Consider the following 21,701-nt stretch of genomic DNA (forward strand, 5'->3'; position numbering starts at 1 on the left):
TACAGTAACCACATGGAAAATACTACAGTAACCACATGGAAAATACTACAGTAACTATATGGAAAATACTACAGTAACCATATGGAAAATAATACACTAACTATGTGGAAAATAATACAGTAACCACATGGAAAATACTACAGTAACGATATGGAAAATACTACAGTAACTATATGGAAAATACCACAGCACTATATGGAAAATACTACAGTAACTATATGGAAAATACTAGTGAGACAAACATAATTTTTGAGATTTGCTGAATCAAATGTACATGTTTTCCTGATAAATACTTGTACATTTGAGCTGTTGATGAAAACAAAACAAAAGAGATCTGAGTAAAGGCTTAAGACGTAAAAGAAATTTTTAAAAAAGTCATATTCCGTACAGTCGCCATGGCGATGATGTCACAAAGCACCAGCGCCAACCTTCTGCCCTTTGTGACATCATTCTGTGACATCATTCTGTGACATTTGCTCTCCTTTATCTGGAACGTCAAAGAAGGAGAGGAAGATGAAGAAGAGTCTCCCTGGAATAAAGCCGGTTGTTGTTGTTGTTGTTGTTGTTGTTGTTGTTGTTGTTGTTGTTGTTGTTGTTGTTGTTGTTTTATGGCGGTTGACATCCGAGTGTTGCATTACCGCCAGACTTTATTCCTTAGACTTTGTGGTTGGTCTCTGAAACAACAACAACAACTATTCTAGTCACAAAGACATATCATGACCTCATGGGCTTTGTAACACCAAAGCAATGGAAGGAGTTCTTTTACGGACTACGACAGAGTCTGAGGACTACGACAAAGTCTGAGGAATAAAGTCTGGCGGTAATGCAACAATTGGATGCCAACCGCCATAAAACAACAACAACAACAACAACGTGAACAGCAGACAGAGCGAGCACGTTTTATAGAGTTTTAGACACATTTAGACAAAGTTTATTACGTTTATTAATTGTAAAAGTGATGGCAGAGCACGCTTCATACGATCTGCCAGCGATCCAAGGTTTGTGAAGGAAACGACGAGAGAATTGTGAAGGATTTTCAACGCTTTGAGGAGCCAAAGTTGTAGTTTATTCAATTGTTACTTTAAAATGATGTCGCTCAACTTGTAGTGAGTAAAAGTACAAATACCAAAATGACATAAGTAAGAGTAAAATGTATTTGGTGACAAAACAAAAGTCCTGAGTAACACTTTTGATGTACTTTCTGATTCACGGGAGGTTTTTGTCATGCGCTAAACAGACCAAACTGAGAAATATATCATTCATGGCATTTATTATATACATCAAATAATAATGTTATTCAAGTATCAGGAAAAAGTACAGCAAGATAACACGGCTCCAAGAAGTACAATATGTTCTTAAGTACATTTTCCTAGTAAACGTATCTGTTTAGTTGGGTTTATACATCAATATCATTTTGCATAAATTACGGATCATTTTGTTGTGTATGACGATGTTATGATTGAAAACTATTATAATGTGTATTTTTGTAATGACATCATGTGTTCACAGGGTCCAGACAGTCGGTCTCTAGAATCTCTGAGATTAAACCAAACAATCGCAAAAGTCATAAAAGGAAGTCCAGGGACTCAGGATCATGTGTCGACAACAAACCCACAAAACATCGCTCTGAAAAGGCGATTTCATCAGGACCCGAGAGGAAAGTCCAAAAGAGGAAGAAAAAGGAGGAGCCTCTGAGGACTGAGCTGAGGGGCGTGGCTAAAGCAGGAAGTAAGATCAATATAAGCGTTAAACCAGGACTAAACCAGGACTAAACCAGGGCTAAACCAGGACTAAACTAGGACTAAACCAGGATTAAACCAGAATTAAACCAGGACTAAACCAGGACTAAACCAGGACTAAACCAGGACTAAACCAGGATTAAACCAGGACTAAACCAGGGCTAAACCAGGACTAAACCAGGGCTAAACCAGGACTAAACCAGGATTAAACCAGGATTAAACCAGGACTAAACCAGGGCTAAACCAGGACTAAACTAGGACTAAACCAGGATTAAACCAGAATTAAACCAGGACTAAACCAGGACTAAACCAGGACTAAACCAGGACTAAACCAGGATTAAACCAGGACTAAACCAGGGCTAAACCAGGACTAAACCAGGATTAAACCAGGATTAAACCAGGACTAAACCAGGGCTAAACCAGGACTAAACCAGGGCTAAACCAGGGCTAAACCAGGACTAAACCAGGACTAAACCAGGGCTAAACCAGGACTAAACTAGGACTAAACCAGGATTAAACCAGAATTAAACCAGGACTAAACCAGGGCTAAACCAGGACTATACCAGGGCTAAACCAGGACTAAACCAGGACTAAACCAGGACTAAACCAGGATTAAACCAGGATTAAACCAGGACTAAACCAGGACTAAACCAGGACTAAACCAGGACTAAACCAGGGCTAAACCAGGGCTAAACCAGGACTAAACCAGGACTAAACCAGGACTAAACCATGACTAAACCAGGATTAAGTCAGGATTAAACCAGGACTAAACCAGGATTAAACTAGGACTAAATCAGGACTAAATCAGGACTAAACCAGGATTAAACCAGGACTAAACCAGGACTAAACTAGGACTAAATCAGGATTAAACCAGGACTAAATCAGGACTATATCAGGACTAAACTAGGACTAAACTAGGGCTATAACCGGACCAGAATGTGTACAAAATAAGACTAAACCAGGACTAAACTAGGACTAAATCAGGACTGAAACCATAAATTAGCCTAAATTAGCGCTAAAACAAATACTGTTGTTTTGCTCTTGGGCAAGACACTTCACCACCTCGTCTGTGTGTGATTGTTATGAGTGTTTTCATTGAAGGATTATCATAATAATGTTTTTGTTTAAATCACTCAGATTGGAAGGACTTTGAGCAGAAGTACGAGCAAGACATGGAGCTCAAAAGAGGCAAAGAGGTGTTCGCCGGAGTCCGAGTCTCAGACCGACAACCTGTGAGTAACAAACTACAAATCCTTTTTCTTTCCCTTATTGCTCGAAAATGGTGGTCTGCGTAATAATGTGGAACGTCCTTCTTCAGTAGTTTTTCCTTTAATTGGCAAAACAATTGGCACAAGTGTCTGATATTGAGTTCACTAACCCAAAGTGTCAAACACTAATCCAATGTACTTTCTGATTTTCAGGTGGCCATTAAGTACACCAAGAGTAAGACCGTCACGTTTGTTCCTGTGGTACGTGATATTTTTTTGATATTATTATTATTCAGTTGTGATTACATTTGCTAGACATATTTGTTTAATTGTGTGTTTTTATTCTTGCTTTTCTACTTTAAACTGTATTTACCTGATTGTGTAATAATGTCCTTTCCTTACATTTTAGCACTTTGAAGATCAGGTGTACGATGTCCCTCTTGAGGCGTTCCTGATGAGCATAGCTGCCCCAGACCAGGGCTCGATCGGACTGTACCCCACAGTGTCTTTCCTGGAATGGTTCATCCTGGACCTGAACATGATTGTTCTGGTGATGGAACGACCAACTCCCTCACTAGATATGTTAGAATACAGTATGGTCAATGCACCGCTGTCTGAAGAACAAGTAAAGGTACACACATACACACACACACACACACATATACACACACACACACACACACACATACACACACACACATATACACACACACGCACACACACACACACGCACACACGCACGCACGCACACACACACACACACACACACACACACACACACACACACGTAGTAGCATTTGAAGCTAACTGAGCCTAAATAGCCGGGGTTCCTCTCGAGCACCAGGCTGACTCATCCTCGTGCAGGAATCAATCAAAAAAACACATACACAAGGTACCAATAGCACTGTAAGAAGGTTAAACGCTCTGTAAAAGTCGATTTTGCATGATATGGACCCTTTAAACTACCTTATACTAAAGTAAGTGTTTTAATGCTCCAAAACACTGTGAAATTATAATTTTTTACCGTGATCAGGGTTGCCTCTCTAATACATGTGTTCCGTCTTATCCTGTAGGTGATGATAAAGCAGGTTGTGGATGCTCTGGTCGACCTTCACTCTAAAGGGGTTTTCCACAAGGACATCAGCAGAGACAACCTCCTGGTCCAGATCACAGAGTCCGGTCCCAGGATCCGGATCATCGACTTTGGATGTGGACAACTCATCCAACGCCAACCCTTCCAGACCGGTAATATCTCCAACCAATGTAGTAGTTTCTGTATGAAGTAGAAGTAGTAGTAGTAGTATTAGTGGTGGTTGCAGCCCTTCTCTACTATGAATATCAGTAAAAGGTGGTACCTCAGCTGAATATTACCACCAGAAAAGTTACATAGTGCTCCTTTAACATGTACTAGCAGCAGTAGTAGAGGCCCTACCTACTTATATGTTCTAAATACTTCTAAAAACACTACTACTATTGTTACTACAACTACGGCAGACAATCAAATCTGGCGGTTAATCGGGTCAGTGAACAGTAGCAGCTAGCTCACTGTGTCTCAAAACTAATGCTAACTTTAATTAAAATGCAAAATATAGAATCAACAAACTATTACAGTAGAAAACACGCCCAATCGTTTTGGTGTGTGATTAAGGAAGATTAGTTTGGCCTTACTTCAGTATTTATAATGCCTCAGAATGTGTAATTTAGCGTTAGCATTAGCATTAGGGTTGACACACAAACACATCCCTTAACAACAGACCCCTGGCAGCTTCATTAGAGATGGTGCTTGTGTTGTTTTTCTTTTATTTGCTCTGTTCTGTCCCTCCGAGGTCAAACTTCCGATCTCCGAGGACGACTGGAACGCAGCATTAGCGCTTGATACATTACATAGCGCCAGTTCCCACAACTTCTGCTGCTAATAACAGGCCTAAACTGTAATATATTCTATTATTTTATGTTTTATTTGTTGGTGTAAGATGAGATGAGGCTAACTTAACCTAAAATACGTCATAATTTTGTTTTATAAGTGAATGCTGTCCATACATTACTTAAACCAACCCGTTTTCCTCAATTTAATCACAATCTTGTTTCTAGCCAACCCTAACATAAAGCCATTTCCTGACCTAATTTATAACCCTTTTCCTCACCTCAAATGGCCAAACCTGACATTAACCAACAGAGAAGTGTAGATTTTTGTAGATTTTAGAGCAATTTTTCACAAACCCCATAAAGATAGAAGGACAGGAAGTAGTGATGCTAACACCGAGCTAGCCGTGTGTTGTGTTTGTGTTGAAATACTTTAGCATTAGTCTAATACATTTTTATTCCTTCAACGCTCACATGCTCCACTAATCAATACTTCAGCTGACATATTATGCTTGAACTACTTATTTCTATGTGTTTCTCCTTTTGATTTCAGGGCCCCGAGGCTGTGTGCCCTGCAAGTACACGACCAGAAGTTCCTTCGCTGCTGCGCTCACCGTGTTGCAGATCGGGAGCGTACTTTATGAATTACTGTTCTCCAACGACAGTGAGTTCACCACCGTTGACTTCATGAAGGGAAAGATCTCAGCCCGGAGCGCCACATCGAGAGGTACGAGCAAATACATAACAGCTCCATCTGATTTAGCGTTCATACAATAAGACAAAACACAAAAGGAACACAATTCACAAAACATTGAAATAAAAGGGTGTGTAAAATGTGAATTAATCTCCACGGAAACAGGTGGCAGATCGGCCCCTTTAAAGAATGCACAATGTCTAATATTTCTAAGGAATAGACCATAAACATCGTGAAATTCACATTTTAAAGGAACAAAAATCAATCACACAAATATTAATCTGATAACGTTTCTGACACTTGTGATACTTATGATGAAGTGTCGCCGTTATATGAATCAAACGCTCTAAAATGTGTCTGGTTTATATATTTTTAAATATTTATTTTTTGCAGAGTGCTCAGACTTCCACAGTTCCTGTCAGAGATGGAACCCGGAGAAGAGAATACGTTTGGACCAGCTGAGACATCATCCCTGGTTCAATGTATGACAAGGACCCCGCGGCGGGAGCTCCGAGGACCCCGCGGCGGGAGCTCCGAGGACCCCGCGGCGGGAGCTCCGAGGACCACCGGAGAAAGACATCACTTAATTAAAATCTATTGTAAATTACTGCAGATTGTTTTATCAGGACATGTACATCACTGTGATGTCAGGTGTAAATAAAAGCCAAAGGAATGTGAGAGTGGAAGAAATGTGTTTTTTGTTTGTTTTATTGTGATGCAGTTGCATGTGTTTATATAGGGCCCATCAAAGCACTCACACAACAATAACTTCAGGACCCATGTAACTCTGTATAATATGATCAAGATACACCAGAAAATGTTCTTCAGGACTAAATATTATAATATCATAATATGATATAATATCTAGTGCATAAAGTACAGTATCCAATCAGATTTGGTCACATGTTCATAACTCATTTGCTTCATACAGCGAGCAAGAAAAGCCCTGCATTGCACAGTATATATATATATATATATATATATATATATATATATATATATATATATATATATATATATATATATAAAGTATGGCGTGTCGTCTGTACACGTTTATATGAAAGAGGAACTTCACGAACGATCGGGACACGCACTGGAATCGCTTTAAATTAACTTGTTTTGACTTTATTCGGCTGGATTGAGTGTTTTCGTCGTGTCGTTGCGATGTGTCTTGGCTCTGAGTCCCCCGGCTCCGGCCCCGCCCCCCGGCTCCGGCCCCGCCCCCCGGCTCCGGCCCCGCCCCCCGGCCGGCGCCGTACCGCGTTTACACAAAGGAGGAACTCATGAAACTGCGGAGAACAGTGGTCTTACCCGGAGATCGTCACGTTATCCCGGCGGACATCCTAAGGAAAATGCAACGAGGCAGACGGGCTGGACGTAAACTCCGAGAGAAGAGAGGGACAAACAGGAAGTCGGTTCCCGCCGTAGTCATGGGTAACGTGAGGTCCCTTCAAAATAAAATGACGGAAATAGCGAGCCTCATGCGGTCCCAGAGGATTTATAGGGACAGCAGCGTCTTGATTTTCACAGAGACCTGGTTAACAGCAGAAATGCCAGACTCTATTGTAGGTTTGGACAATTTTCATCTGCTGCGGGCGGACAGAACGAGAGAATCCGGGAAGAAAAGAGGTGGAGGTCTGGCGGTGTATGTGAACACGAGCTGGTCCAAACCCGAACACTGCACAGTGAAGGAGCAGCTATGTAACAAGGATATTGAACTATTGGCTATTGGCATGAGGCCATATTATCTGCCCCGGGAGTTCTCACATGTGATTTTGATCGCAGTCTATGTGGCCCCGTCTGCCAATGCTGAAAATGCTTGTGAAGCACTGCTCTCCTGCACTTGTAGGCTGCAAACACAGCATCCACAGGCTCTCTTCCTCATCTCTGGTGACTTTAACCACGCTTCTCCCTCTTCTGTTCTACCAACATACACCCAGTATGTTACCTGCCCCACCAGAGAGAATAGAACATTGGACTTGTTTTTTGCCAACACCAAGGAGGCTTATTCTTCTTCCCCCCTCCCTCCCCTGGGCAGCTCGGACCACAACCTTGTACATCTGAGGCCTGTGTATGAACCCATCGTGCGCAGGCAGCCTGTGGTGTCCCGTGAGGTGAGGATGTGGTCTGCTGAGAGCGAGGAGGCTCTGAGGGACTGCTTCAGCACCACTGTCTGGACTGAGCTTTATGACCCACATGGGGAGGACATCAACACCATCACAGAGTGCATCACGGACTACATCAACTTCTGTTTTGAGAACATTGTTCCCTCCCGGACGGTGCGGTGTTTTCCAAACAACAAGCCATGGATTAACCGTGAACTGAAGGCTCTGCTGAAGGAGAAGAAGAGAGCCTTCAGGTCAGGGAACAAGGAGGAGCTGAGGACTGTGCAGAAGGAGCTGAGGAGGAAGATCAGGCAGGCTGAGGCCGGCTACAAGAGGAGGATGGAGGAGCAGCTGCAGCAAAAGAACATTCAGGGAGTGTGGAGGAGCCTGAAAACCATATCGGGCTTCAAAATCCCCCCCGCCCAGACAGAGGGGGATCTACAGTGGGTGAATGATTTAAATGCTCACTTCTTGAGGTTTGATCGGTCACCCGCCCCTCCCCCTGCACAGCTGCATGCTCCCTCTTCCACAGCTGGACAATGCCCTGCATCTGTTCCTCTTCGCTTATCTGCCCCGGACCATCAGCTCCCCACTTCGCCTGGACTCACCCATCCCCCCAGCACACGGTCCCCCTGCCAACCACTGACTGTCACAGCAGCACAGGTGAGGAGTGAGCTGAAGAGGATTAAAGTGAGGAAGGCAGCAGGACCTGATGGCATCAGCCCCAGGCTCCTTAAGTCCTGCTCAGATGAACTGTGTGGAGTTATGGAGCATGTCTTCAACATGAGCCTGAAGCTGAGGGTGGTACCACAGGTCTGGAAGACCTCCTGTCTGGTACCTGTGCCTAAGACACCGCGCCCCAAAGACCTCAACAGCTTCAGGCCAGTGGCTCTCACGTCCCACCTGATGAAGACACTGGAGCGGCTAGTCCTGGACCACCTCCGCTCCACCGTGAGCTCAGCCATGGACCCGCTGCAGTTTGCATATCGGCCTGGCATCGGAGTGGAAGACGCCGTCATCTCCCTGCTGCACCGCTCTCTCTCTCACCTGGAAAAGCCTGGCAGCTCTGTGAGGATCCTGTTCTTCGATCTTTCCAGCGCCTTCAACACCATCCAGCCGCTGCTCCTGAGGGACAAGCTGGAGACGGCTGGTGTGGAGTATGACCTGGCAGAGTGGATCCTGGACCACCTCACAGACCGACCCCAGTTTGTGAGAGCCCGGAACTGTGTGTCTGACACTCGGACCTGCAGTGTGGGGGCGCCCCAGGGCACTGTCCTCGCGCCCTTTCTCTTCACCCTTTACACTGCAGACTTCAGACACGACACGGACAGCTGTGTCCTGCAGAAGTTCTCTGACGACTCTGCCATCATCGGACTCATCACGGACGACGATGACGAGGAGTACAGAGGACTGGAGCAGGACTTTGTGGACTGGTGTCAGCGGAACCACCTCCTCATCAACGCGGGGAAGACCAAGGAGATGGTGGTGGATTTCCGCAGACGCCACCCCACTGCCCCCTCACCAGTGAACATCCAGGGACGGGACATTGAGAGAGTGGACTCATACAAGTACCTGGGTGTTCATCTGAACCACAAACTGGACTGGACTCATAACACAGACGCACTGTACAGGAAGAGCCAGAGTCGGCTCTACCTCCTGAGGAGACTCAGGTCTTCAGGAGTGACAGGGCCACTCCTGAAGACCTTCTACGACTCTGTGGTGGCATCAGCCCTCCTGTACGGTGTGGCCTGCTGGAGCAGCAGCATCACAGAGAGGGAGAGGAAGAGGCTGGACAGAGTCATCAAGAAGTCCAGCTCCGTCCTGGGCTGTGCTCTGGACTCGGTGCAGGAGGTGGGGGACAGGAGGGTCCTGGCTAGATTCACATCTATGCTGGACCATGAGTGTCACCCCCTGCAGGACACTCCCTCCGCTCTGGAGAGCAGCTTCAGTGAGAAACTGATCCACCCTCGATGAGTGAAGGAAAGGTTCCGTAGGTCTTTCCTTCCTGCTGCTGTCAGACTTTATAACAAAAACTGTTAGTACTGAACACTCGCAATACTGACCTAACCTAATACTGATGTGCAATTCTGTCATATGTGCAATTGCTGTTGGAATTCATGTGCAATTTATGTGCGATTACTGTCGTGATCACATGCAATGGTATTTATTTATTTATTTGTCTATGGGAGTTTTTATTTATTTATAGGAGATCTTCTACTGAAAGTGTTTTTCAGACTTCCTATAAGTGATCTGTTCTTCTGGATCTACCTCTGTATCTTCCTGCGTTGCACCAATGAAATTTCCCCATGTGGGACAATAAAGGAATATCTTATCTTATCTTATCTTATATATATACAGTGAGTCAGTGTCTGAACTGGCAGAGACAAGCTAAAGGGTTTGCAAAGGGACTTGCACATGTTTAGACATTGACAGTCGTGTCCTTTATGTGTGTTGGGGTCTGACGACTCTTCTGTATCAGGACTTTTCTGATGTCTTATTTTGTTCCTATTTGACTTTTCTTTTTTAAACCAAAATAGTCCATATCTCTCCTCTAATAGGCTGAAGTACGGCCGCCATGTTGGTTTTGTGTTAGGGTTAGTTGTTATGAGTTGTTTTGACTTCTGCCCAACCACAGTGCTGCTCTGTGATTGGTTGCGGCCCTGCCTGAGGGCCCTAAGCGCCATGTGATTGGCTCGTTGTATCACTGGTGTGGACCACAAACAGATCAACAATTATATGGACTCTCAATTTCAGGTTGTGAACTCACAAAAATCATGAGAATTCATCTCGTTGGCAAAGTTATTCCTGAGGCCACTAAACACATCATAAACATGTTTTAATCACGTTTAATTCAGAATGGTCCAAATGGGAGCGGTTTCTTCTTCTTCTTTGGTGTTTTATGGTGGTTGGTATCCAAGTGTTACATCACGGCCAATGACAGACGCCTCTCTCAGTTGATTAGATCATCAAATTAGATCAACAAAAGCCGTGCATGTCATGTTCTGTACAGTGGTCATGATGATTGTCACAAAGCACCAACATTCTGCCACAAGTGACACATTTCTGAGGCTTTAAAACCACAACATTTAGTGATGCATTCATTCCCTCTCACATCTTATCAACAGCAGGCAGTGGAGCACGTTTTACTGAGTTTTAGACAAGTTTGTCAAGTTTGTCAAATTTAGCGCTCTTGTGATTATGAAGCAATGGCAGCGCAGACAAAGTACGCTTCATACAATCTACGAGCGATCAAAGGTTTGTAAAGGAAAATGTATGAGATTTTTTAAGGATTTTCACCAATTTGCAGTAATGATTTGAGGAGCCAAAGTTGTAGTCATCTGGACACTGTTTTTAGTTCCCAGACGTCTTGACTCATGTAAGAGTCTCAATGTGCGGGTCGAGTCTGGGAAGTAGGCCCTGCCCACAGGGCGGGACCTCCTGATGATAGTTGTTTACAGCTTCACTTGAGACTGCTCTTCTTAGTGTCCTAACAGCCTGTAATGGGCTCTCTTAATCCTACTATAAACTGACTGTCGCTCCCTCCTCACTGAGGACCTGGGTAGCATCAAAATTCCCCGGGCCTCTCCTGCCCCATGGCTTCAAAATACTATTATATACGACCGTAAGTTTGAACCTTAAACCTCCATTTTGGGTTTATACGTCACAAATAATAATGTTATTCAAGTTTAAGAAAAAGTACAGCGAGATAACACGGCTCCAAGAAGTACAATTTGTTCATAAGTATCTATGTATCTAACTAGTAAACGTATCTGTTTAGTTTGGTTTTTACATCAATATCATTTTGCATAAATTACGGATCATTTTGTTGTGTATGACGAGGTTATGATTGAAAACTATTATAATGTGTATTTTTGTAATGACATCATGTGTTCACAGGGTCCAGACAGTTGGTCTCTAGAATCTCTGAGATTAAACCAAACAATCGCAAAAGTCTTAAAAGGAAGTCCAGGGACTCAGGATCATGTGTCGACAACAAACCCACAAAACATCGCTCTGAAAAGGCGATTTCATCAGGACCCGAGAGGAAAGTCCAAAAGAGGAAGAAAAAGGAGGAGCCTCTGAGGACTGAGCTGAGGGGCGTGGCTAAAGCAGGAAGTAAGATCAATATAAGCGTTAAACCAGGACTAAACCAGGACTAAACCAGGGCTAAACCAGGACTAAACCTGGACTAAACCAGGACTAAACCAGGGCTAAACCAGGACTAAACCAGGACTAAACCAGGGCTAAACCAGGACTAAACCAGGGCTAAACCAGGACTAAACCAGGACTAAACCAGGGCTAAACCAGGACTAAACCAGGACTAAACCAGGACTAAACCAGGACTAATACTGCCATAAGTTGTTGAAAAACAAATTGTTATTTTTTGTATTTTACATAAAGATGGTGTTTTGCACAATAAGCACTGCCACAACCCGATCAGGCTCAAATACTTTACCACAAGTATTTATATATATTTTGTGAAGTCCTGAGTAACACCCTAGATGTAATTTCTTATTCACGGGAGGTTTTTGCGCTAAACAGACCAAACTGAGTAACTTGGCATTTACAAATTATATACATCACAAATAATAAAACGTTATTCAAGTATCAGGAAGTAGTAGAGTACATACGATGATCTAATGATTGAAAAAATGTAATCTTGTAAAAATGATCATGTGTTTTCAGGGTCCAGCCAGTCGGTGTCGGACGTCTCTGAGAATGAACCGAGCAAAAAGAAAGAAAGCGACGCAGAGTTCGAAAATGAGGCTAAAAAGTCTTATTTTGAAAAGTCGTCTTCATCAGGAAAGAAAGACGAGGAGCGGAGCGAGCTGGGCCCCGAGTCTGGAGCAGGAGGTAAAGGCAAAATGAGATCAAAGTGTGTTTATCTGTTTGAATATGGACTTTATATTGGGCTAAACCAGAGCTAAAATAAAAGGGACTCAACTAGAACACATGCGTATAAGCTCAACTGAACCGAGACTAAACTAGAACAAAACCTTGTGTGAAACTTCACTTATGTAGAAATCCATTTGTTTTTACGTCCAACAGTTTCTAACGGCTTCAACGTCGAACCAATCGATTCCAAAAGGAAAACCAGCGACGCAAGATTATGTGTCGCCAACGAACCCAAAACATCTCACTCTGAAAAGGGGATTTCATCAGGACCCGAGAAGTGGAAGGAAGAGGAGGAGCCTCTGAGGACTGAGCTGAGGGGCGTGGCTATAGCAGGAAGTAAGCATTAAACTAAGACTGAACCAGGACTGAACCAGGACACTGAACCAGGACCAGGACTGAACCAGGACACTGAACCAGGACCAGGACTGAACCAGGACACTGAACCAGGACTGAACCAGAACCAGGACTGAACCAGAACCAGGACTGAACCAGGACTGAACCAGGACTGAACCAGAACCAGGACTGAACCAGAACCAGGACTGAACCAGGACTGAACCAGGACTGAACCAGGACACTGAACCAGGACCAGGACTGAACCAGGACTGAACCAGGACACTGAACCAGGACACTGAACCAGGACCAGGACTGAACCAGGACTGAACCAGGACACTGAACCAGGACCAGGACTGAACCAGGACTGAACCAGGACACTGAACCAGGACACTGAACCAGGACCAGGACTGAACCAGGACTGAACCAGGACTGAACCAGGACACTGAACCAGGACTGAACCAGGACTAAAGCAGGACTGAACCAGGACTGAAGCAGGACTGAAGCAGGACTGAACCAGGACTAAACATTTTTGAAAATCCCTCAGATACGAAGGACTTTGAGGAGAAGTACAAGCAATTAATGGAGCTCGGAGAAGGTTATTTTGGGACTGTGTTTGCCGGAGTCCGGATCTCAGACCAACAACCAGTGAGTAACAAACAAACACGACATGAAGCTGCATCATGTACTTTTTCTATACGTTTTGTGAAAAATATTATATTTTGCTAATGTCCCCTGGGGGGCTCTGTAGGTTTCTGTCATGTTTCTGTGATTTAATGCATTTTTTCCTGTTTGAATTGTATGAATTGTGCTCTACAAATAAACTGTCCTTGCTTTGTCTAGCTTGGGGAAAGTTAATGCCACACTGTAAAACATTTAGAGTGAGGAATCAGAATGACACAGCGATTAACTATTAACTTTAAAAACTAAATAGTATGTCTTTTGAATGGGAAAAACATCCTCAAAATAGAACAGGAAGATGAAACCTGAATGAATGACATCTCCATGACAACCAAATAACTCTTTAAAAAGCATAGTAGAAAAAGCTTCAGTTGTAGTCATCTGGACTCAGTTTGAAAAAATAGACGTTTCGACTCTCATCCAAGAGTCATTGTCAATAACAGAATTTAGGTCGAGAACTCCGATATTATTACTGTTCTGTGGTAAGACCCGCCCATTGGGAGGAGCCTTCCTGAAGTAGAAAGAGTTGTTTGTTTCAACAGAAACTCCCCCCTTGTATCTACCGAGCTAGCCTATTCAGAATCTTAATGGGCTATTAGAATCCTCTTTGTCTTTGTGAGACCCTGGCTCAACCACCCTGAGTACCTGATTAGCATCTAAATGTCCTGGTCCTGGTCCTCTACCTTTCCAGGGGTTCAGTATACCATTATAAATAACAGGAAGATTAAACCTTAGCCCTCCATTTCTGTTTAAAGAAGGTCTTTCTTTTTAACAAAAATAGCTTCCTTGACTCCTCTTTCAAACCATCTTTTCTCCCTGCTTCTTTAAAAAGCAGTCGGACTGAAAAAAACAAAAAAATGTCAAATGACTTAACGACTCAAAACAAGATGGTTTTGCAATTGTCTTTCTTTCCTTGACATCATTAAAGTATGTGCTTATTTCCAGGTGGCCCTTAAGTACATCGAGAGAAGGAGCATCAGTTTTCTTCCAGTGGTACGTACATTTATTTGGATTTTTTGGTATTTTTCAGTATTTAATTGTGATTTTTGATTTGCTAAACATCCATCCATTTTCTACCGCTTGTTCCCTTTCGGGGTCGCGGGTGACTGGAGCCTATCCCAGTGACTTCGGGCCTTAGGCGGGGTACATCCTGGACAGTGGCCAACTTGTCGCAGGGCCAACACAGAGACATAGACATTACAGACAGTTCACGCTCACATTCATTCACTAGGGCCAATTTAGAGTCACCAATCTTACCTAACACATGCATGTCTTTGGACGGTGGGAGGAAGCCGGAGAACCCGGAGAGAACCCACGGTAACACGGGGAGAACATGCAAACTCCACCCAGAGAGATCATGTGATGTTGGTCTGGTCCGGGAATCGAACCCATGATCTCCTTCTTGGGAGGCAAGAGCGCTAACCGTCTTTGCCACCGTGCACCCATGATTTGCTAAACATATTTTTTTAAATCCTAAAAGCTTCATTTACATATTTTAAACACATCCAGGAGCAATGCCTGAGAGATGAACTGTTAAAACAAGAACCACGTGCAGATTTCAGAACAAGTTTGTGGCGATCAAAAGTACAGAGTTAGCAGGGTTTTATACAGAACAAGACCCAGTGAAACACAGGGACATTTTGGTGCTTTCAGAGACAATTATAACACTCTTAATTGTGTGTTTTTATTCTTGCTGCTCAACTTTAAACTATTTACCTGATTGTGTAATAATGTCCTTTCCTTACCTTTTAGCACTTTGAAGATGAGGTGTACGATGTCCCTCTTGAGGCGTTCCTGATGAGCAAAGCTGCCCCAGACCAGGGCTCGATCGGACTGTACCCCACAGTGTCTTTCCTGGAATGGTTCATCCTGGACCTGAACATGATTGTTCTGGTGATGGAACGACCAACTCCCTCACTAGATCTATTAGACTACAATTTGGAAAATGTACCGTTGTCTGAAGAACATGCAAAGGTACACACACACATACACACATACACACGCGCGCACACGCACACACACACGCACGCACACGCGCACGCACGCACACACACACGCACACACACGCGCACGCACGCACACACACACTCACACACACTCACACACACACACTCACACACACTCACACACACACTCACACACACTCACACACACACTCACACACACACACACACTCACACACACACACACACGCACACAGACACACACACACGCACACACACGCGCACGCACGCACACACACACTCACACACACTCACACACACACTCACACACACTCACACACACACTCACACACACACACACACACGCACACAGACACACACACACACACACCGTGTTTGCGTGGAAATTTAAAAGCTGTTACAGGTCAGGGCCCTCAGTTATAAAGCCCGGTACACACAAAACAAGGCCCTAAATGTGGTGGTTGCTTAGTTTAATACCAAATTGTGGACCACTTCAGTATTTTTTCTTTTTTTATTATTATTGTATGTTTACTTAACATACATCTTAGGTAGATTATTTTAAAATCCAAATGATTTGCTTCGGATCAACCCATCAAAACCAAAAATCTCACCCACACTCTATACATGAGACTGAGTACGGATGAACCAGTTGAGGAAACACCATCAGGAGGTGCTTGCACTAGAGTCGAGAGTCGTCTGCAGCCACAGGACACAGACACAGCAGGGTTCAGAGGAGAGACGAGGCCTTAAACCCTCACCAGGGGCCCGCCCTCCTTTAACCCAAAGGAGGAAAAAGGAACTCAAGTCCTGCTGTAGTGTTGTTGTTCTTTCTCTAATACATGTGTTCCGTCTTATCCTGTAGGTGATGATAAAGCAGGTTGTGGATGCTCTGGTCGACCTTCACTCTAAAGGGGTTTTCCACAAGGACATCAGCAGAGACAACCTCCTGGTCCAGATCACAGAGTCCGGTCCCAGGATCCGGATCATCGACTTTGGATGTGGACAACTCATCCAACGCCAACCCTTCCAGACCGGTAATATCTCCAACCAATGTAGTAGTTTCTGTATGAAGTAGAAGTAGTAGTAGTAGTAGTATTAGTGGTAGTTGCAGCCCTTGTCTACCATGAATATCAGTAAAAGGTGGTATCTCAGCTGAATATTACCTCTAGAAAAGTTACATAGTGCTCCTTTAACATGTACTAGCAGCAGTAGTAGAGGCCCTACCTACTTATATGTTGTCACTTCTAAAATTAGCCACACCAATACTATTGTCACTACTATTGCTACAACTACTGCAGACAATCAAATCTGACAATTAGTCAGCTGAACAGTAGCAGCTATCCCACTGTGTCTCAAAGCTAATGCTAACTTTAATTAAAATGCAAAATATAAAATCAACAAACTACAATCGTTTTTGTTATAAAATGAGATTAACCTAGCCTAAAGTAGGTGACAATTCTATTTTTTAAATGAATGCTGTTGTAACATTAACCATTTTCCTAAATTTAATCACCCAACCTTAAGCCATTTCCTAACCTAATTATATATACTATAACTATTTTCCTCATCTCTAATGACCAGACCCAACATTGACCAACAGAGAAGTTCCTCCGACGAGTATTCACCTCAATTTCAAAGTTTTTAACGTGGTGTCAGTTACATTCACTCACACGCTGTCCACTGCCTGGTGCTGAAGTGTTTGTTGATCTTAGCGATACTTTTCACAAACCCCATAAAGATAGAAGGACAGGAAGCGGTGATGCTAACACTGAGCTAGCCGTGTGTTGTTGTGCAAACAGCCCTCTGTATTCATTGTTTTTGTGTTGATGCTCAATCTATCAATTATCAACCTACTTATTCCTGTGTTCCTTTATTTCAGAGAACATAAGCTCCAAGTACAAAACCACAAGTTGCTTGGCTACTCCTGTCACCGTGTTGCAGATTGGGATCGTACTTCATAAAATACTGCATGACACTGAGTTCAACAGTGAGTGCGAGAGTTGGAGCGACAGGGACAAGCCCAGCGTGGCCTTCGTGGATTTAGAGGTTCGGAGCGACCTGTCGGAAGGTACAAGCAAAAACACACATCAACTCTTTGGTTGTAAGAACTAGAGACGATAAGATAAGACAAAACATAAAAGGAAATTAGGAACTTGCTTCGGCTAAACATTAACATAAAAAAATAAATAATGCTAAAATAAGGGTGTGTAATAAGTGAAAGAATCTCCATGGAAACAGGTAGCAGACCCTCCACCTGAAAAGATGAATAATCCACCTTTAAACAATACACAATATCCAATATTTCTAAGGAATAGACGATAAACATTGGGAAATTAACATTAACATAAAAGAGCAAAAATCAAACACAAATAATTTGATAAAGTTTCTGACACTTAAGATACTTATGATGAAATGTTGCTGTTATATTTTTTTGCAGATTGCGTTGACTTCCTGGATTCCTGTCTTCTTTGTGAACCGGAGGAGAGAATATGTTTGTACCAGCTGAGACACCATCCCTGGTTCAATGCATAACTTTGCCTCGGAGCTCCGCCCCACCGTGGCGTCCTCAGATCCCACCATTTCTATTACTGTGAGGAAAGTAAGTATTTGAACACCCTGCGATTTTGCAAGTTTCCCCCAAAAAAATATTTAGTCCGGAAATCACATTCTATGATGTTTAAATAATTTATTTGTTATTGCTACAAATAAGCATTTGAACACCTGAGAAAAATCAATGCTAATAATTGCTACAGAAGCCTTTCTTTCTCTTTATGTATCTGTTTTTCACCAAGCTGCCAGCCAATTGGAGTAGCTAAAGTCTCTGGATGTTGTAGGACTGTCTTGGCTGACACGTCTCTACAACATCGCAGAACTATGACTAAACCAGGACTAAACCAGGACTAAACCAGGACTAAACCAGGACTAAACCAGGACCAAACCGGCTTGGATGAGAATCAGCACCTCCAAATCCGAGGCCATGGTTCTCGACCGGAAAAAGGTGGCTTGCCCTCTTCAGGTGTTGTGGGGAGTCCTTGACCCATGTGGAGGAGTCCCCACCACCCGGATAAGGGGTTGGGGTTAGATGGATGGATGGAGGTGGACTTTTTAAAGGCAGACTAACAGGAGAACCACAATTCTTGCTGATTGGCAGGTGTTCCAACACTTATTTGCCGCAATAACATAGAAAAAAAACTTTCAAAATAATAGAATTTGATGAACACCTATGTTCACCTGAACATTTCAGACTGCTCCATAATGTCTGTAAGTGGAAGAACTTGCAAAATCGCAGCTGTGGTGGTGAGGTCAGTCGGCAGATGTAGAAGTGCCAAGTACGCCAACGAGTATGCCGACGAGTACGCCGACGAGTACGCCGACGAGTACGCCGACGAGTATGCCGACGAGTACGCCGACGAGTATGCCGACGAGTACGCCGACAAATACGCCCACGAGTACACCGACGAGTACGCCGACGAGTATGCAGACAAGTACGCCGACAAGTACGCCCGCAAGTACGCCCACAAACACGCCAACAAATACGCCAACAAGTACGCCAGCAAGTAAGCCAACAAGTACGCCAGCAAGTAAGCCAACAAGTACGCCAGCAAGTATCTCTACAAGTATGCGAAACAGTATGCCAACAAGTATGCTAACAAGTACGCCAACAAGGGTCATAACTGAAAGACCAGCTTGAGTACCAAACAAGGACAGTTTGGTCGCATGTACAGAAGCATAATTATTTATCTAAAACTGGGAAAGGAAGGAAGAAAATGTCAAGCGATGTAATAACTATTGGATCTATGGGTTTTAGGGAGTTAACAAGGGGAAAACCAGAGGGAGAGCCACACGTGTCAGGGCCCAATATTCATGAGGGGATATAACGGCGTGTAAGTGTCTGTAGAGCGGCTTTTTCTGCAGAATCCGCTCGGGTCTTGCAGGCGTATTGTAATCTTTTTGTGGCTCATCAATAAAAACTCTATTTTGCATTGAAACTTCTTAAGTCTGGAGATCGTTTATTCTTCACAAGAGTTTAGCTACAGCAGGAAAACATCCGACATCTCAGTCCAGAAAAGGAACAGCAAAGATACTGCACTCCTCTGGTCTCTTTCAATTAAAACACTTGATTATTACTGATTAATTATTATCGAGGCTTTTTAAAACACTGCCATCGTTATTGGACACAGTTCACAAACATTGGAACTTGTCTCGGCGTTAAGGTGCAACATGAAACAATGAATATTAAAATAATAATAATACCAAAGTCTGTAGAGTCAAATATGGCACGCGTAAGTTGAGAATTTACAAATAAAATGCGGTAAAAATGAATATAATAAACATGTCTCGGTATGTACACAGATATTTACCGTATTTTCCGGACTATAAGTCGCACCAGCCAAAAAATGCATAACAGAGAAGAGAAAAACATAAGTGAAAATAAAATAATAATAAATAAATAATAAAATAAGTGTGAATATAACAAATAATATCACATATAAGTCGCTCCAGAGTATAAGTATATAAGTATAAATATAAGTATAAGTTGCACCCCGTGAAAAAATAAGTTGCAAACCATGAAAAAAGGTGCGACTTATAGTCCAGAAAATACGATAATACAAATTTACAGATGGTCGGAAATGGTGCATAAAGTGAACAGTGCGTGAATAGTATTGCTTGAATAATTCAAAGCTAACGGCTAGCAGTTTAGCATGAACGAGTGAATTCATGTTTATATTATTTTAATTGCCTTAATAAAGCATCATTAAGGCTGCAAAAAGTCTTATTAAAGCGCAATCAGACGTTTTTTACGACTGTATTGAATAAAAGTCCGGCACTGGCCCTTTAATATAAACATAACGCTACAGGAAATGTGTGATTTGATGATGAATAAAAGATTAAATATGTGGCTGGGAGGAGAGCGTGTGTGTGTTGTTTGTAATTGATTCTGAAGTGTCTCGTGCTGTGACCAAACTCTGACATTTGGAGCAGAAACGTGTGACATGCAAACTCTCCAAACCCCCACTTTCCTCTCTCCGAGCTCTCTTTCCCCCTCCTCTTCCCCCTTTTCCCTCTCTCTTTTCCCCCTCTCTGTCTTTCCTCTCTCTGTCTCTCCCCTCGCCCACACTCTCACCCTTTCTCTTTCTTTCCTCTCTCCGTCTCTCCGCCTCACTCACACTCTCTCCCTCTTCTCTCACCCTTTCTCGTTCTTTCCTCTTTCCTCCTTCTCTAACCTTTCTCTTTCTTTCCTCTCTCCGTCTCTCCGCCTCACTCACACACTCTCCCTCTTCTCTCGTCTTTCTCTAACCCTTTCTCGTTGTTTCCTCCTTCTGTCACCCTCTCTCTTTCTTTCCTCTCTCCGTCTCTCCGCCTCACTCACACTCTCTCCCTCTTCTCTCGTCTTTCTCTAACCCTTTCTCTTTCTTTCCTCTCTCTGTCCCTCCCCTCGCCCACACTCTCCCTCTTCTCTCGTCTTTCTCTAACCCTTTATCGTTCTTTCCTCCTTCTGTCACCCTCTCTCTTTCTTTCCTCTCTCTGTCTCTCCCCTCGCCCACACTCTCTCCCTCTTCTCTCATCTTTCTCTCACTCTTTCTTTCCTCTCTCTGTCTCTCCGCCTCACTCACACTCTCCCTCTTCTCTCGTCTTTCTCTCACCCTTTCTCGTTCTTTCCTCTTTCCTCATTCTGTCACCCTCCCTCTTTCTTTCCTCTCTCTGTCTCGCCCTCTCATTCACTCTTTCTCCCTCATCCCTCATCTTTATCTCACCCTTTATCTTCTCTCTGTCTATTTTTCTTTCTCAACCGCTCTTCTTTTTCCTCCTCCTCTCTCCCTCGCATCTTTTGTCTCATCCCTTTCTCTCTCTCTTTTTCTCTTTGAAACACTTCCCCTTCTTCCTTTTCCCCTCTTTCTCTCTCTCCTTCTCTCTTTTTCCCGGACCACATTCACTGTTCTCTCTCTCACCCTTTATCCTCCCTCTCTCTTGTTGTCTCTTTGTCTCTCCCCCTCTTTCCGCCCTCCTTTTTTCTCTCACCCCCAGTACTGTCTCTCTGTTCTCCTTCTCTCTCTCTCTCTCTCTATCTCTCTCTCTCTCTCTCTCTCTCATCCTTTCTCCCCTCTCTCCTCCTCCTCTTACTCTCTTTCTCTCTCGATTTCCCTTGTCTCTCTCTCATCCTTTCTCCCCTCTCTCTTCCTCCTCTTACTCTCTCCTCCTCCTCTTACTCTCTTTCTCTC

General features: G+C 43.5%; 1 protein-coding gene across 1 annotated transcript; it reads left to right on the top strand.

The window, feature by feature from the left end:
• The first annotated feature begins 958 nt into the window (after positions 1 to 958).
• On the top strand, positions 959 to 16,555 carry LOC140371524 (uncharacterized). The gene is made up of 13 exons (XM_072458694.1): positions 959 to 998; positions 1,510 to 1,728; positions 2,877 to 2,971; positions 3,161 to 3,208; positions 3,357 to 3,578; positions 4,021 to 4,192; positions 5,364 to 5,537; positions 11,507 to 11,725; positions 12,296 to 12,463; positions 13,383 to 13,483; positions 14,462 to 14,509; positions 15,269 to 15,490; positions 16,343 to 16,555. Exons 1-13 carry the CDS (start codon positions 959 to 961, stop codon positions 16,553 to 16,555), a joined length of 1,941 nt encoding a protein of 646 aa, XP_072314795.1.
• Positions 16,556 to 21,701: the final 5,146 nt, after the last annotated feature.

The sequence above is a fragment of the Eucyclogobius newberryi genome, unplaced genomic scaffold (assembly GCF_026437365.1).
Source record: "Eucyclogobius newberryi isolate DKJ021-1_F unplaced genomic scaffold, fEucNew1.0.hap1 SCAF_22, whole genome shotgun sequence".
Lineage (NCBI taxonomy): Eukaryota > Metazoa > Chordata > Actinopteri > Gobiiformes > Gobiidae > Eucyclogobius > Eucyclogobius newberryi.